Here is an 18,961-nt window from a genome sequence, read left to right on the forward strand (position 1 = left end):
TACCTTATTCTAAGAGCCAGAACGTTTTTATTTTTCAATCAATAAAGCCGTGCGAGGACTTATTTTTTGCGTAACGAACTGTAGTTTCCATCAGTACCATTTTTAGGTACATGCAACTTTTTGATCTCTTTTTATTCCATTTTTTGGGAGGTGAAGTGACCAAACAATTGTGATTGTGGTTCGGTTTATTATTATTTTATTTTACGGCGTTCATCGTGCGGGATAAATAATGAAATAATTTTGTAGATCAGGCCATTACGGACGCGGCGATACCAATTATGTATAGTTTATTTGTTTGTTTATATATTTTTATTAATAATAAAGGACTGATAAGGGAAAAGGGGGGATTTTTACTTTTAAAAGTTTTAAATCTTTTATTTTCTTGTTTTTACACATCTTTTTTTAACTTTTTTTTAACTTTATTACTTTGTCCCACTAGGGGACATGAGGGCAGGAGGCCCTGATCGCTATTCTAATACACTGCACTACATGCGTAGTGCAGTGTATTAGAACTGTCAGCTACTCACTGACAGCAAGCATAGTGGGTCCTGACGTTGTCAGGACCCACTAGGCTTCCGTCTATGGCATAGCCGGACGCCATTGTTTGGTGTCCGGTTGCCATAGTCACCATCGCTGGCCGCTATCGCGTAGCAGGCCGGCGATGGCAGCTTAACCCCTAAAAAGCCGCGATCTCTATAGAACGCGGCTTTTAAGGGGTTAATCAGCGGGGACACAGCGATCGGTCCCCGCTGTAGGAGCTGTGACAGCTGCTGAACAAGACAGCAGCGTCACAGCTCCTGTATGTGTCGGGAGGACGGCCGAAACGGCCGTTACTCCCGAGACGTACTATTACGGCATGGAGCGCGAACGATACAGCTGCCATGACGTAATAGTACGTCAAGGAGCGGGAAGGGGTTAAGAAACTAAATCTAAAATTGCTCATAACTTGCTCAAAAATGATCGTTTTTCAAAATAAAAACCACTGCTGTTATCTACATTCCCGCGCCGATCAGATTATGTAGGAGAAAGGGCACTTATAATCTGGCGACAGAGTCTCTTTAAATAAAAACCTATTAACCCTTTCACTACCAGGGAAGTGTAAGGCTATGTTCACGCACTTAGCAAAAAAATGTCTGAAAATACGGAGCTGTTTTCAAGGGAAAACCGCTCCTGATTTTCAGAATTTTTTTATTTTTTTTTGGCAACTCTCGTTTCTCGCGGCGCTTTTTACGGCCGTTTTTTGAGCTGTTTTTCTATAGAGTCAATGAAAAACGACTTAAGAAGTGACATGCACTTTTTCACAGGCGTTTTTTTACACGGCCCTTTTTAAAAACGCCCACGTAAATAAAACGGCCCGTTGGAACAGAACGCCGTTCAATGGGCAGATGTTTGGAGGCGTTCTGCTTTCAATTTTACAGCCCAAAAAACAGCCTAAAATAAGCCGTGTGAACATACCCGTATACTAAATGACTTTAAACGCTTGCTGCTACTAGAATGTGAGTGCTAGAGCTGGTATAATATTAAACATCAGAATCTCCGTTATTAAATGATACCAGGATGACTAAAGCTGCCGCTGCATTTTTTAGGGAGGAAAAGTTGGGGAGCAGGATGAAAAGTTGTGCTTCCTGGTTGTGTCACTGTAAGGCCATGTTCACATTGGTCGGATTTGCTACAGTCATATTCAAGACATTTACTACAGAATCTGCGGCAGAAATTTGAGACTTCTCTGACTTTTGCTGTGGATGTGCCACGGATCCGCACGTGGATTAACCCCATTCAAGGGCTTATTCGGCGTGTGAGATCTGTTTTTCTATGCATAATCCGTGGGAATAAGTAGTATTGCTAGTTATTCTCTGGGATTTTTTTATGCACTTCAATTCACATGCATGGAATGCAGATTGTGTTCAGAATTGATGCAAAGTTCGGTTCGAAATGTTCGCCAAAATCCGTGTCAAAGCCAACAAGTGAACACGACCAAAGGGAGGGATAAAAAGGGGAAGTAAGAAAGAATACACCCTGTTACTTTAATCTTTCCCTGTGTAGCCCATCAGGTGACCCCAGGAAGTTCTGTACATGTTATCACCCTTTCACTTGGGCCCCAATGAGAGGACGTCTTTTTTTTTTTTTTTTTTGTTTTCCGACTGCAGGGGTGAGAATCTGAATGAGCAGTTGCACATCTAATCACCCCCTGCAGCTAATTTGTGACTCGGATGTTTACTACCATCTGGATGACAATTATTTGTGGTCTATTCTGTTCTGGTGAATATGTTAAGATATGTGCGTGCTGACATAGGCTTGTTTCAACTGCTTGGGTCAGAGTATTCGCCTAAATTCTTATGCATCTTTTAACAAAATTGCATGAAGGCGCACATGAGTGAAAAAGTTCTAATTGAGATTTTCACAATGTGCCATGTCTCTACTTACAAAAAAAAATGGTTATGTGGTTAAAATATTATATATTTTTGTTATCATTGAATATATCAAGTTAAGTTTGTGTATGTCAAGTGTGAAAAGTATCCCAGCAGTGAAAGGGTTATGGGTCTGCTATGGAAACTCTACTTTACACTCTAAATAAAGCAGGAATCCTATAAATATTAAATGTTTCCATTTATTTCTTACATTAACCTCTAGTAATTAAAACGTCAATCTGTTTATCCCGTATTGTGGCATAATTTTATTTTTGTTTTTTTCATCAGGCTTCTGATTTTTATGTGGAAATGAAGTGGGAGTTCACTAGCTGGGGTAAGCTGATACCAATTTATACGTGTTAATAAATTGTGGACTGTAAAATTGTATTTGTATTGTTTTGTCTTGGTTTTAGCCCCTTTTATCCAATCCCTAATTGAAAGCCTCTGTTCCTGATCCTTCCTTTTGTAAGTTTGGGAAGTCCTCCATTACTTGATCACTTCCCACTGATAACGTGATCAATTCTTAAAGAGATATTCCCATATCGAAGGATTTATGGCAATCCAATGGGATATGCCGTAAATGTCTATTAAATGCATGTCCCAGTTCAGCTGCTGCATCCAGACAGAGAATGAAACTAGAGCTGGCTGCGCATGTGCGTTGTTCTTTTCATTCATTTTTATGGGGGTTATGGAAACAGCTGAGCATGCGCTAACCTCTCCATTCATTCACTGCTTGAATCCGGCGACCGCTTCTCGACATAGGTGTGGATCTTAGAACTGGGACCCACACCTATCAGACCTTTATGCCATATCCTATAAATGTCTAACGTGGGAATAACCCTTTTAAAATAAGTCTATATTAGGGAATTATTGTAAATGCAGTATCCCATTATACAACCATAGGTTTGCCATAATCCACGGTAAGTTCAGATGAACCTATGCCTTGTTATGAGGGAATATATCTTTCATATATTGCATTTGTAGATGTTCTTAGTGTCTTGGGAAACCCAAATGTTTCATTTTTGTACTTATTACATTAAACCCTAAATCTTTCATAGAATGCGTTCTTAGTATTTAGTTATTACTGTACTCCTTCTTTTTCTCCCCCCCGTCCTTCCATCAAATTATCTTCACCCTTCAGTGGGTACTCCATTTAAAGTGTACCAAAAACATCTTTTTAGCAGGTCCAAAATTCAGTGCTGATTCGTTTCATAATTTATTTTTATTAGGTTTGTTGCGTGTTTTCTGACCCAAACCTTTAAATCCCCTGCGTCTTTCAACGCTGTCATAAAGTAAGATAATCCATTTGTTTGCCTGCAGTCACCACTAGGGGGAGCTTGCTGCATACACATTTCTCATTTAGTTCCCTGGCATCTTAATAAATCTATATTCCATAAGCTCCCATAGTTGTATTTGCAGGCATCCAGAATTTGATCATTTATGGCTGTGCGAAGGATATTGAGGATACAGGAAGCTAATGGTCACATTTCATATACAGCAATTTTGCTGACCTTATTTGTCCTAAGAACAAAATTTTGTGCTTTAGACTCTAAAGTGTAGATACATTTGTCCCTTCTCTCGCAGTTCCATTGTTGTCCAGAGTGTGCCCCAGTGATAATTGTCGAATATGGAAAAGTGGTGCCAAGCTTCGAGTTGATGCGACTCTGCTAGGTTTTGAGAACATGAGCTGGATCCGAGGGAAGCATAGCTTTATATTTAAAGAGGAAGGTGAGATCTGACTTTGTATTCACACGTTCTCTATATTGGTGTAAATTTAGTTTCAAGAAAGTTTCCCTTTTATGGTCAAAACATTACTTATAAGGGCTAGTTCACACTGAGTATTTTGGTGCTTTTTTTGATGCGGAAACAGCTCCAAAAAACACCGGAAATCGCCTCCCATTGATTTTAATGGGAGGCAGAGGCTTTTTTTTTTTTTTTTTTACCCCACGAGCAGTAAAATACGCTTGTGGGGAAAAAGGAGCGACATGCCCTTCAGGCGTTTTTCCGTCTCAGAGATCGCCTTTTTCACGGTGGTTTTTGCCCTTGACGCTCAATTCCTGAAGGAATTTTGAGACAGATTTTTCTGCCTGCAAAAAACTGTGTGAACAGGGCCTAAGAGTTGGGTTGACCATGTCTGTCAGGTTTAAAAAAATATTGTGGTGGTTTTTTTTTCTCCCACTGTTACTGGGAAAGCTAGCTAACAACCTGTATAGCTGCCATAACAGTTCAGGAACATTGCCATGTCTGTAAGAAAATCCATCTATTTATGCAGCGTTATGAGTGCATGGAGTGTATTGGTGCGTAACTAAGCTTTCCAGAAAAAATAGATAGTTTAAAGGGGTTGTACTGGATTCGAAAAACATCGATTTTATTTCAACTGCAGCTGACATCTCAGATTGCATGCGCCTCAGATTCTGACACTTTTTTTTTTTTTTTTTTTTTCTTCTAGTCCCCACCATTCATGAGATATCGGTGCTGTTAATTTTAGTCCCAGATATACAAATGAGGCCTTTGACTGGCAAGTGACTGGTGTAAACTGCCCACTTGACAGTCAAAGGCCTCGTTTCATATCGGCACCGATATCTTGGCAACGGTAGAAGAAGAAAAAAAGGCACCAGAATCTGTCTGAGGCACCGGCAATCTGAGATGTCAGGTGCAGTTGTTTGGGCAGGTTACAGGTCCTCTTTAACCAGTTAGCGACCGCCGGTTGTATATAAACGTCTGGCGGTCGGGGTCCTTAAAACCTGCGCCATAGAGTATTTATGGCACAAGTTTTAGCTTGCTGACTGAGCGATTGGGCAGCTGAATGACAGGTCTCCGGCAGTCAGTGACTGCCGGGGGGCCTGAGGAGAAGATAGAAGCAGTTTTTGCTGCTTCTATCTTCTCTGATCACTTGTACGCCGCACTGAATGAGTGCTGTGTTCTGCCTCTATCGGTCCTGATGATCATGTGACTGGTCAGGCTGATGCTGGGTCTAACTACACCCAGCACAGCCCTATTAGTGACAGTAGTCCCTATAAGAGGGCTGATTTCCCCTGTGGAAAGAAAGTGTAAAAGATGAAAAAATACAGTTTCCCCCCCCAAAGGTCTTTTCTGACCTTTTGATGGACAGACCATAATAATAAAAAGTAAAATCGTGCAAAAAAAAAACCTAATAATTACACACAAAATACCCGCCCAAAAAAACAAAACGTTCCAACCCCGCCAATCATTGTCGTAACGCTAGCCCAGACCCAATTACCCTAAAATAGACATGTAATACATCAAAATGTACGCTAGATACTGAGGATAACAAATAAAATGTCTATTTTAGGGTACAACTAAATTAACAGAAATTTTTTTTTTTTTTCCATTTTCAAATTCTAAAATATCAAAAGAAAAATGTATAGAAAAATGATGATAAAAAAACATGCATTGTTTACGAAAAAAAACCATTGCAAAAATCACGTCGCTAGCCCAACAAATAAGTTTTTTTTATAGCGGTTTAACGCATGCTAAAAATTGCTTACACTGTCTGCTCCTGAAAGCTCAAAATAGCCCGGGCCTGAACTGCTTAAGGCCTGTGATGGTTATGGGTGCAGCAGTGTCCTATTGGACTAGAAATGTTACGTTATTTATGATCAAAGTTTTAGAATAAGAGTCAGACAGTGGGTACTGCTGTTAGTCTATGGAAGAATTTGTTATACGGTGGTCTTTTCAGCTTAAAATCACACATTTTAGACATATATTTAAATGAGCAAATGTAACTTTACTATCGGTACAAGGATCATTTGTTATAACTTAAGCCTTAATGATCAGCTTTTCACGGCGGCCATTAAGTGTACTTATGCCAGAGCGCCGCCTTTTCACAGCGCTCTGACATAAGTCCGGCACAGGTGTCGGGCGGTCTAAAGATAGCCGGACACCTGCACTAATGAGTAGGATCGATTTCAACATCGATCTCACCCGTTTAACCCCTTAGATGTGTCGCATCCAAGGGGTTTTGGAGGGAGGGTGCTCCCTCTCACCCCATCGGCCACCTGCGATTGTGATCGCAGGGTGCCAATGGCTTCTATGGCAGTCGGGGGCCTAACAAAAGCCCCTAGGTCTGCCTGTAGTGGATGCCTGCTTTGCAGTGTATTATAAAAGCGATCAGGAGATCGCATAGTGAAGTCCCCTAGTGGGACTAGAAATAGTTATCAAAAAGTTTACTAAAGTTAATAATTAAATAAATAAAAATCCCAAATAAATAAAAAAAATAAATGCAAAACCCACTTTTTTCCTTATAAAATACATTAATATGAAAAAAGAAACCAAAAAAATTAAAATATTACACGTATTTGGTATCGCCGCATCCGTAACGACCCCACCTATAAAGCGATTACGTTATTTAACCCGCACGGCGAACGCCGTAAAAAATAAAATAAAAAACAATGCTAGAGTTGCTGTTTTCTGTTCATCCTGCCTTTAAAAAAAAAAAATTGATAAAAAGTTGCATGTACTCTAAAATGGTACCAATGAAAACTAGAAGTCGTCCCGCAAAAATCAAGCCCTCATACAGCTGCATCGGCGGAAAAATAAAAAAATGATGGCTCTTAAAAGATGGCGACACAAAAAGAAAGAATTTTGAAAATAAGTGTTTTTACTATGTAAAAGTAGTAAAACATACAAAATCCATATAATATTGGTATCGCCACAATCGTAATGACCCACTGAATAAAGTTATTATATTATTTATGCCACACAGTAAACTGCGTAAATCGAAGAAGCAAAAAAGTGGCGATATTTATGGGGTTTTTTCTATTCCCCCCCCCCCCCAAAGTTAATCAATAAATTATATGTACCCCAAAAGGGTGTTATTAAAAAATACAACCTGTCCCGCAAAAAACAAGACCTTATACAGCTGTGCCCACGCAAAATTAAAAAAGTTATAGCTCTTGGTACGCGACGATGGAAAAACGCAAAAAATAGCTTGGTCATTAAGGTTTAAAATAGGGGTTAAAATCTAATTTCCCAGTCAATGCTATGAAGAAACAAACAGACTTCCAATGTCCACAGATAACTGGGCAGAGCTGATGGAGATCAACCATGATGACCGGACCGTCACAAAGGAACGCTTTGATATCTCGCAGGAAATAGAGGGCATTACTTTGGATTCCATGCAGCCAGCAGATCGGGAAGTCAGCAAGAGACTCACCTCTCCCGTTATTAACACCTCCTTGGATACAACTTCAATTGCCTTTGAAAGGTAGTCCAGTGTACTCAAATATGCACTTGTCCATTTGTAGGATACCAGAAATGAAGGGGTTTGAAAATTGTAGTGAGTTTTGAGTGAGAAGTCCTCCACACCTTTGTTGTTTTTTATTGGGTTCCATCATGTTCTGAACACATTTAAGGTTCAGAAAAATTGTCACTTGTCTAGGGCATAAAGTTTGAATATATTCTTCTGCCTATCGATGCAGACCGTTTTAGGGCCTGTACTATTCTCCTTAAAGGGGTTGTCCACTTAAGACAACCCTTGTTAAGAAGGTCCCTTCACAATAGGCAGATCACAAAGTGCCCCCCAGCGATCAGCTGTAATCTGTAAAGCAAACTGGCAGTAAGTGTTCAATTTCCCTGCAGCGCCATCACTGGAGAAATGAAGTGTTACACAGTGCCCATTCTAATTAATGGATTGTTTGTTTGTGTAATGCAGGACAGGATCGGTCCTCCAGAAAGAGGAAGATGTTCTCTCCACTCTGGCCAAGGGATTAGAATCCTGAAGAACGGACCCCCTTTATCAACTCAGAATTCCCTGTTTTATAAAGCTGGACAATCCCTTTTAAGTCCCTGTTCACACGGAATTTTTTTTTGCATGCAGTAAAATCTGGCTCAAAATTTCTTAAGGAATTTTGAGGCAGATTTTTGACCTGCCTGCACTTTCTTGCGCCGTTTTTTACGGCCTTTTTTGCCCGTGGCCATTGAGCTTTCTCTGCCTCCCATTGATTTCAATATGAGGTCAGAGGCGCTACCACAGCAAGAAATGGCATGCCGTTTTTTTTTTGTTTTTTTTACCGCGAGCAGCTAAAAGCTACCGTGGGAAAAAACTCTGTTTTCTGTGCGGATTCTGACGTGGTTTCTGCATTAAAATCGGCCTAAAATAACTCTGTGTGAACTGGGCCTCAAGCTGACCAAACGCCATAGATAATTGTAGATGGAGTCTTATGTGTATGAGGGCAGCCTGAATGTCCCCTGACAACTGGAAGAGGGGAGAGGAGTGGGTGTGTTTGCTTTTAAAAATGAGAAAATTAAAAAGTTATGGCTCTTGGAATGCACCGATGAAATAAACAAAAAAATTGCTCAGTCCTGAAGGCCCCAAATAGACCTGCCTATTTAAAGGGTTTATTCTCCACCTTACCAGGCAGGATGGGGTTGGGTGATCCCAGTTATTGATAGGACCCGCCTCTATCTCATAGTTGTGGCATATCCTGTGGATATGCCATAAATGTCTATGATGGGAATAACCCTTTAAGGGGTTAATGGAGCCAATAATAACTGAACAGAGACCAACCAGATAAAGCGAGTGTAAACACAATATTTGTATATTCGGGTGCGGACACAGACAGCTGAGAGCGCCCATGCAAGAACTGTAAATGGGCCCCTTTCTCTGCACTATATCATCATCATCGATTGCCCCCTTATGTCTCCCTAACAATCCATCAGTAATTGTTAGCCATACAATTCATTATCTCAGGCTGGCGATCTACTAGACAGAAGAAAGCTTCTTTAAGGTAAAAGTGAGCCCCCGTATCTACTAAGCCCCTGTGCAGCTGCACAGGTTGCACCAATGGTATGTCCACAGGTCGAAATAAAATCTGCAGTGCTTTATAAAGCGGGTGTTTGTGAACATTTCAGGCGTTCCTAATACAGACTGCCTACTGTTTTCTTCATTGCCAATGATTAATTTCTTGCCAGTGGATAATCCTTACAACTTTTTGCAATAATTCCCCTTTTAGAACGAAGTCTGGATTCTGGGGATGGAGGACTGACAAAGCAGAATCCGTTAATACGTATGAAGCAAAGGTAATTTCCGTGTGTGTTACTTGTGTGTTGTCCATATGTATCTCTACAATGGTATTCGCAAGCTTTTCCTTAGTTCAGTTGTGTAAATAATAATTTTCTTTTCGTTAGGTTTACTCTGCAAATAATGTCAATGTTGTTACAAAAACGCGGACGGAGCATTTGACAGAAGAAGAAAAGTCTCGTTATAAAGGTAACGGAATCTGTTTTCCTTATACTAAGGTGCTGGAATTATGCCCATTATTTATTGCCTTTTATAAACCAGGATTCATCTTATTGTTTGACAATGTTATGTAAAAAGACAATCCCTGTATTAAATTCTTTTTAATATTAGTCTTGGGACAATTCGTATAGAATTCCTATATTGGCTGAACCGTTTTCTAACTTTTTTTGTTATGATGCTCCTCTTGCTGTACTAGTAATCTGCTCTCCATGCACAGCCTTCCTGGCAAACTAGTGGCGCGTGTTTGCTTATAAATAGCAGCCGATGGCTGCAGTGTAAAGCATCTGGGATACAGTAGCCTGAGCATCTGATAAAGTGGGTGCATTTCCGACTATTTAACACTCCCATTACAGTTTAGCTGTAATCGCTGCTCTTCGCTCTGACCCAATGGAGCACCGCTAAACGGCAGCCAAGACTGCCTATGATTGTATAATGTGTTTATAAGGACTGGATTGGTAAATCTTTATGAATTTTATATATATTTTTTTCTTTTTCTGTATGATCTGTTAGCTGACAGAAATTTCTTGGAGTCCTTATTGGGGACTGTAGAGCACCAATTTGGAGCACAAGGGGTGAGTAGTAAAGTCATTGTGTGTTGTATTGATGATTGCTTTGTTGCTATATGGATTTGAACAGCCTTACTATGCAATGATGCTCCTGTCTTATTTCATATTTTGTCTTTTTATTGTATAAGCCCCATGTCCTGAATGACATATTTTTTGTTTAGATCTCAAGAATTGCGGGCACATTGATCAAAGGAATTTTCTGGGACTTTTAAAAATCTTTTCTGGGGCAAGAAATGCTATAAAATAATTTATCCGATACTCACCCCATCCCAGAAGCTCCTGAAGCACCCATTGATCAGCCAATCACTAACCTCAGCGGTGATGAATGGCACATGACCGCTGCAGGTGCTTCCGGGAATGGAAGGCGTGCCGATGGAGTGGCAGAGGGGGCTTAACCCTCTTAATAACGGCCTAGATGCCGCGGTCACAATGAACTGCAGCGTCTAAGTGGTTAAACTGGCGGAGTCAGTTTTCTTCAATCCTGGGCCATTACAGTATGGTGTCGTCTGTAACATACATCCAATACCAGCGCTGTATGGAATAGACTCCGCCTCTAAGAACGCTTCGTACTCTTCCCCCCCCCCCCCAATCCCCTACTGACTGTCATGTACAGTTACGTACATTTGTTTCCCCTCTTTTTCTGCAGTCATAACTTTTTAATCTTTTTTTTCAATGTAGCTGTATGAGACCTTGTATTTTGTGGGACGAGTTGTAGTTTTCATAGGCACTATTTTGGCATACATATAATGCAAGTTTTTTTTGAGGGGGGTTGGAAAATAAACCGCAATTTCTCAATTGCTCTTTGGGATTTATTTTTACGGCGTTCACGCTGTGGTATATAATAATAACTTTATTAGACGAGTTGTCGCTATTACGACGGGTCTTTACGGATGCAGCAATACCAATTATGTATTTTCAATAATAACATTGTGTATACAAGAAAATTATTATTATTTTTTAACTTTTTTTCATCTTCACAATCCTTTTCTGCAAAAAAGAAAAGAGCCTTTAAGGTGTGGTGATAACATGAACAAAGTTACCACTCCCCTGGGGTCATATGAAGCGATACAGGGACAGGGGGAGGATCACGTTGTTGTTTCCTGCTGGTCTCCCTTCTGCTCTTTACACAGGCTGAAGTGAGTGCTGCAAATGTGTGCTGCTCTCACTTCAACTTGCTGGAGCTGGACTGCTGCTAGAGCCTTGATCCACATCTTGTGTTGAAGCAAAGATTCTTGGCCATTAGAAGCATCTCCCCCTGCAGTTACACTGCAGCTCGAGCTGTGTTTGGCAAAACAATAATGACCTTTTCCTCTTCCCCAAGCACCGTTTGAGATAAGCAATAGGGGAGTTGCTTAATATGCTCAGTTAGGCTTTCAATCTCCAATAAAGTATAAATATGTGGCTTTATTTACTTTGAGGCTTTTTTTTTTTTTCTTCTTCAAATTTTTTTATTGAGTTTTAGAACACAAACTTACAAAACATAGTGGAGGGAAGGCCTCCACACCTTAAATAAAAACGACAAACTAGGTCAGTGGACCAAAGCAAAAACAAAAAATCAATAATGGTCATCACATCTCCATATAAAGGATATTGGTCAGTATACAACAGTAGCATGAATAAGCCTAGAAGCAAAACATCAGGAGGTACAGAGAGGCCACTTAATACAAGCGGAGAAGGAGAGGCACCTTACCCTAGACAGGGGAAGAGAAAGTATAGAAAAAGGCCCCAAGAGAGGGAGGAATAGGAGGGAGGGGAGAGGACAAGGGGATCCTGGACTCCAGTTCCGGGGTATTATGAGTGCAAACAGCAGCTAGCAAGAACCGCAGTACACTTCACAGGGGCATAGGCCGACTCAAGTTACAGCCGTGAGGTAGGAAGGAGAAGAAAGGAACACTATCCAAGGAGACCACGTAGACGTGTATTTTACCACAGCTGCCGGGGAGTGAGCCACCAGGTGTTCCATTCGCTGTATCAAGGCAACCTCCCGAAACCACTCCTCTAATGTTGGGGGTATTGCCGTTTTCCACCTGCGCAGGATCACTGACTTTGCTGCCTGAAGGAGATGTCTAGTTAGGGAGCTTTTATAAACGTGTATTGGCATCGGGAACATGAATAAAAGAGCTGCTTCCGGAGAGTTGGGGACAGAGACTCCAGTAACCTCCAATATCAATTTAAGTACTGCATCCCAAAAACTCCTCAACAAGGGGCAGCTCCACCAAACATGAGACATGGAACCTCCTACAGCACCACAATGCCAACAATTGTCAGGCACAGACGGATACCATTTATGAAGAGCAGCCGGGACCCGGTACCATCTAGAGACAATTTTGTAACTAGTTTCCTGGGCCCTAATGGCTATAGAGGCTTTTTGAGAAAGGGAGAAACACTGCTTCCATTGTGCATCAGTAAATGTAGTATGTAATTCTCTCTCCCAGGCCCCGCAGAAAGAAGGGAGTTGTTGGGAACGCTGTGAAAGGAGTAATTTATATATTGTGGAGATGGTATGGGTAGGGGGCTGGGTGGAAACACATAGGCGCTCAAAGTCAGTCAACAACCGATGAAGATGTGCGCGTCGATTAACCGCTCCATAAAAATGCTTTAACTGGGCGTATTTATACATATGGCGAGTAGAGGGCACAGCATCGGGGCAGATGGAGGTTAGAGGGAGAAGAGCGGAAGCGGAGAGGACTTGGGCAAAATACATGGGGCCGGTGGACGACCTACCTAGGAAGGAGCGACTAGCCTTACCAGCAGGAAAGGCTGGATTATCCGTAATAGGAGTTAAAGGACCCAGGGGGTCTATAAGCATACTTCCAGGCCCTAAGGACCGCAACGCCAGGAGGGTATGGTAAACAACAAAGGAGGCTTGGGTCGGTCTGTTCCCGGACAGGGTCCACGGCAGGGATGATAGGGTACTGGAACATAGTTGTTGAGCCAAACAGACCCATAGTTTTGATTCATGGTTATGAAAAAAAATCGAAAACACGTGCGTGAGTTGATGCCAGATAGTAGAGCCGACAATCCGGCAGACGTACCTCTGGAACGAGTCAGAAGAGCCCGGCTCAAACGTGGACGACCAGTCGGCCAAATGAAGGAGCCAAAGCACCGCTGAAGCCGCAACCAATAGGAGGATGGAAAAGAGATGGGGATCGTCTGCAGGAGATAAAGTAATTGGGGATGGAGAGACATCTTAATAATATTGATACGGCGAAACCAGGAAAATTCAGTCTTATGCCAGGAATTAAGATCAGTACGAAACTTGGCCAGTAGGGGGAGAAAATTATTTGTAAACAATTGTGTAAGGTCACTACCTATACGGGCACCCAAATATGTAATACCCCTGGAGGGCCAAGAGAAGGGGAAATTACTTTGGAGAATCGACACTAACAGGACCGGGAGAGAAACATTTAGCTCTTCAGACTTCGAGAAATTGATCTTGAAATTAGACCATGTTCCAAAACGGGACAACTTGGACATCAATGAAGGAAGAGGGTCTGTGAGATAGACCTATAGGTCATCCGCAAATGCCGAGCACTTGTATTCCATCCCTCCAATGTTAATACCCTTAATATCCGTGTTGTTCCGAATGGAGGCCATGAGGTGTTCCATGACCAGAACATACAACAGGGGGGATAGGGGACAGCCCTGTCGTGTGCCATTGTGAATAGGGAAAGGTGCCGAGAGGGAGCCATTTATTTTTATTTGGGCCGAAGGCGTACGATATAATGCCATAATTTTTGCCAGGAGAGAGGGTCCTATTCCCACATGCCGAAGGGTTTGGTAAAGGGCAGGCCACGATATTCTGTCAAACGCCTTTTCAGCATCTAGGGATAGGATCATGAGCGGGATGTGGTTAGTCTGGGCGTGGTGAATGATATCAAACGTTTTAAGGGTGTTGTCACGGGCCTCCCGACCAGGCACAAACCCCACCTGGTCCGGGTGGACTAGACCAGGCAGGTAGTTATTCAATCTATTGGCGAGCAATTTGGCGTAAATTTTTAGGTCTACATTGAGCAAGGAGATGGGATGATAACTGGAGCATAGTTGAGGATCTTTGCCCGGCTTAGGGATAACCGCGACATGGGCCAAGATGGAGCTAGAAGGAAACAGGACCTCCAGGGAAATAGAGTTAAAAGCTGGCAGTAGAAGCGGTAGCAAACGGTCAGCCAACACCTTGTAAAACTTGGCAGTATAGCCATCCGGGCCAGGACTCTTTTCCCCCAGGAAGATCGGTTATAACCGCAAGGAGCTCCGGGGAGGTGAAGTCCATATCAAGTTCCTCAGCTATCTCCCTAGACAACGGTGTGAAGGGAGAGGAGAAAGAATCCCAGTCCGGCAGATGGGAGGGGGCAGGGGTGGGAGGGTCAAGGTTGTAAAGATCAGAAAAAAAGCTATGGAAGCAATCCGCTATCTCTGGGGTCGTGTGAACAACCTGGCCAGAAGGAGATTTAGTGTTTGGTATGTGTGACTGGGCAATCCTAGCCTTTAAAGCTCTGGCCAACATGCGTCCGCTCTTATTACCAAACTCATAGAATTTACTACGACAGACTTGAAGAGCACGCTGCTGGGCCATCTGGCGTCCTGTCGGGCAACCTGTAACTCCCGCAAAATCGGAAGAGACAGCGCACGCTTGTGAGCCAGTTCAAGAGCGCTAATTTTTTGGAGAGCAATTTTAAGGGAGTGGGCCCTTTCTCTTTTAAGGCGCGCCCCGTGTTTTATGAGGACCCCCCCCTGAGGACACATTTAAGGGCTTCCCAACGAACCAAGGGAGATGTGTCATCCTGGGCGTGATCAAGTGTGAAATGCTCCACTGTTTGAAGCAAGTCAGCATGGCATACCCCATCCAGGAGCAGGGACTCGTTTAGTCTCCAAGTCCAGGGGCCCTTAGTGATGAAGAGGAGATATAAGGTACAATATACCACAGGATACTGCCAATGGACGTAGAGGCGACCCAGGGGAGAGCATGTTGCTGAAGAAAAATGTAATCCAAGCGACTGTAGGTGCCATGCGGATGGGAGTAAAAACTATAATCCTTTTCAGTGGGATGTTGTAGGCGCCATGCATCACAGAGTTGAAGCTGTAGGAGAGCACGTCTCGCCCGCCTAATAGCACCATATGCAACACTAGGCCAGTAGAATTATCCACCGTCGGATCCAAAGTAAGGTTAAAGTCTCCGCACAGCACCACAGTCCCCCGGACCACCGGAAGGGCAGTTTCTATAAGTTGGAGAATGAAGGGCACCTGACCCTGGTTAGGAGCATAAGCATTAATCACCGTGAATTCCCTCCCACCAATATTAAGCACTAAGACGATGTATCTAGCGTCGGGATCTACAACAAGATTGAGAACCTGATGGGGGAGGGACTTGTGGAGAGCTATGGCAACTCCACACGATCTGGAAAGGGGATTATTATTGAAATGCCAAGTAGTGTAGTGTTTATGCTTAATGGTAGGGGTATGTCCCTCCTTAAAGTGTGTTTCCTGGAAGCATGCAATGTGTACCTTACGCTTGTGTAGATGATGTAGGAACCACATTGAAGGAGGCAATAGTAAGGTCAGCCATGGATGCAAACTAAACGGCTCGCTGAGGTATGCCGGCTAACGCACGAAGGGCCGGAGTCCAGGATCGCCAGGAGGGAAGAAGAGGAAGGAAACAAGCTAGGAGTAAAAAAACAGGGCATTAGAGAAAAACACAGACACATAGTCAAACAAAAAAGGCAGTAAGAAAACAACTACCGCACAAGCTAAACGCACAATTGCGGTAGACCAAAAATTCGGTCACTTTGAGGCTTTTTAACCCCTTCCAACATTTGTCGTATGGATACGTCATGGAAAGCCAATGCTTCCCGCATTTTTCCGTATCCATACGACAAATGGTGGACACCTGCTCAGAAGCTGAGTTGGTGCCAATATTCCCCCGTGTCAGCTGTATGTTACAGCTGAAAACCTGCTATAAAGGTGGGGACCGAATTAGGTCCGATCCCCGCCATTGACCCCTTAAATGCAGCTGTCAAAGGCGATCGCTGAATTTAAGGGGTTTGCAGCTCATCGGCACCCCGGCAATGAAATTGCCAGGGTGCCGGTGGCTGCAATGGCGACCGGAAGCCTAATACTGGCCTGCCGCTCTGCCTAGTGCGTAAGCCTTCCAGGCCTTGCCCTTAGGCGGGGCCTAAAATGCTTCCGTAGCCGACGGCAAGATGGCGCCGGCTTAGGAGCTGAGCCGGTGTCCTCAGCGATAAATGTCAGCTGTATGTTACAGCTGACATCCACCTGTAACGGCAGGAACCTGGGCTAGCACCGATCCCTGCCATTAACCCCTTAGATGCAGCGATCGCTGCATCTTAGAGTTTGATACCGGATCGGTAGCCCTGCATGCGATCGCAGGGCTTCTGACTGCTGCTATGGCGACAGGAGGCCTAACAATGGCCTCTTGCTCTGCCGTTACGGAAGCCGATTAGGCCCCGCCCGAAGGCGAAGCCTGATCTGCTTGCTGTCCGTGAACGACTGACAGATCTAATACATTGCACGACATAGGTAGTGCAATGTATTAGAAGAAAAAAAATCTGACAATTGGACCTTCAAGTCCCCTAGTGGGACTAAAAAAAAAAAAAGTTCTAAAAGTTTCAAGTAATAAAACAAAACACAATCGCTGTTTTTCCCTGATCAAGTCCTTTATTATTGAAAAAAATAAACCATACGTATTTGGTATCGACGCGACCGTAACGGCCTGAACTATAAAATTATGTTTATTCCACGCGGTGAAGGGCAAAAAAAAACCTATTCCAGAATTTCTGTTTTGTGGTCACTTTTCCCTAAAAATATTGGAATAAAAAGTAATCAAAAAGTCACATGTATCCAAAAATGGTACCTATAGCTCCGTCGATTAAAAAGTTATGGTTCTCACAACATGGCGACAGGAAAAATACATTCTTTTTACAAAAGTAATTTTATTGTGCAAAAAGTTGTAAAACATAAAAAGTGCTATAAATTTGGTATCGTCGGAAATGGTACTGACCCGCAGAGGAAAGTTACCATGTCATTTATAACACGTGGTGGTTACCTGGCCTCCCAAAAAATAGGCTAAAAAGTGATCAAAAAGTCGCATGTACCACAAAATGGTACCAATAATAACTACAGCTCGTCCAGCAAAAAAAAAACAGTTCTCATACCACTACGTCTATGGAAAAATAAAATTTAGTTAAGGCTCCAATAAGTCAGGAAAGAAAAAATATGCTGTTGTGCCCGAGGGGAACATTACATCTGTTTCGAGAGGCGATTTATCAAGGCCCTAAAATTAGGGAACCAGGAAGGATAGGGCCCAAACATATCTGCTAGAAGCGAGGGCGCCCGTATTATACTAGGACAACACTTCCGACAAAATTCCCCAAAGTGCAAAGGTGCGGAGTGTGGACCAAAAGGGGGATAAGAAAGGACACCGTTTATCAGTGCGACACTGGCCTGTGCAGAAACTATTGCTCCACAGCGTAACACACATCTATGGGTTCTTTTATTGTTTTTTTTACCCCATTGTTATTCCACCTGACTTTGCCCCTGATGTACTCTGCCCAGCTTACATGTACCCCCACATTATAAACTGATATACCAGTAAAACTCCAAACAAAATCCACGCACCAAAAGCCAAATGGCGCTACCTTCCTTCTGACCCTACACTGTGCCCAAACGGCTGTTTACTTCCACATATATGGCATCGCCATACCTGGGAGAACCCTTAACAATTTTTGGGGTGTGTGTGTCTTTAGTGGCATAAGCTGGGCACAACATATTTGCCGCTGAAATGGCATATCTAGGGAAAAAAATTGAATTTGTTACTTTGCACCATCCGCAGCGCATTCATTTATGGAAAAGACCTGTGGGGTGAAAATGCTCACTACACCCCTTAATAAATGCTTGAGGGGTGCAGTTTCCAAAAAGGGGTCATTTCTCAGGGGTTTCTTTTATTATTTTACATCAAAGCCTCTGCAATTGTGAACCGATACTTTGTAAATCGCCAAATTAGGCCTCAATTTCACATGGTGCTCTTTCACTCCTGAGCCCTGTCAAATATCCAGGCAAAACATTAGGTCCACATGTAGGATGTTTCTAAAACCAGAAAACACAGCATAATAATTAGAGAGCTGTCTTGTTATGGTGACACAGGTTGGGCACCACATATTGTCATATCTATGGAAAATAAATCCCATTTTCACTCTGCAACTTTGAGTGCACACAAATTTCTGCAAAACACATGCGGGGTTAACATGCCCACTACACGCCTAGGTGAATACCTTGAGGAGTGTAGTCTCCAAAATGTGGTCACTTCTGTGGGGTTTCCACTGTTTTGGTTCCACAAGGACTTTGCAAATGCGACAGCGCCCAGAAACCAATCCAGCAAAATCTGCACTCCAAAAGCCAAATGGCGCTCCTTCCCTTCTGAGCCCTACTGTGTGCCGAAACAGCAGTTTATGACCACATATATGGGGTATTGCTGTACTCGGGAGAAATTGGTTTACAAATGTTGGGGTTCTTCTTTTTTTTTTTTTCCTTTTTTATTTGAGAAAATTAATAGATGTTGAGCTAAAGCTACATCTTATTGAAGAAAAGATTTTATTTTTATTTTCACTGCCCAATTTTATTAAAGAGGCTCTGTCACCAGATTCTCAAATCCCTATCTCCTATTGCATGTGATCGGTGCTGCAATGTAGATAACAGTAAAGTTTTTTTTTTTT

General features: G+C 42.7%; 1 protein-coding gene across 4 annotated transcripts in view; it reads left to right on the top strand.

Moving 5' to 3' along the window:
- Positions 1–18,961, top strand: part of ANKRD13A (ankyrin repeat domain 13A) — a 64,296-nt gene that overhangs the window by 31,522 nt on the left and 13,813 nt on the right. For all 4 annotated transcript variants that reach the window (XM_075830723.1, XM_075830705.1, XM_075830733.1 and 1 more), the window contains 6 exons: positions 2,697–2,742; positions 3,993–4,136; positions 7,446–7,635; positions 9,383–9,449; positions 9,558–9,639; positions 10,180–10,241. In XM_075830723.1, the coding sequence (XP_075686838.1) occupies positions 2,697–2,742; positions 3,993–4,136; positions 7,446–7,635; positions 9,383–9,449; positions 9,558–9,639; positions 10,180–10,241 (591 nt within the window). The remainder of the gene's footprint in view (positions 1–2,696; positions 2,743–3,992; positions 4,137–7,445; positions 7,636–9,382; positions 9,450–9,557; positions 9,640–10,179; positions 10,242–18,961) is intronic.

Source organism: Rhinoderma darwinii, chromosome 1 (genome assembly GCF_050947455.1).
Source record: "Rhinoderma darwinii isolate aRhiDar2 chromosome 1, aRhiDar2.hap1, whole genome shotgun sequence".
NCBI classification, from domain to species: domain Eukaryota; kingdom Metazoa; phylum Chordata; class Amphibia; order Anura; family Rhinodermatidae; genus Rhinoderma; species Rhinoderma darwinii.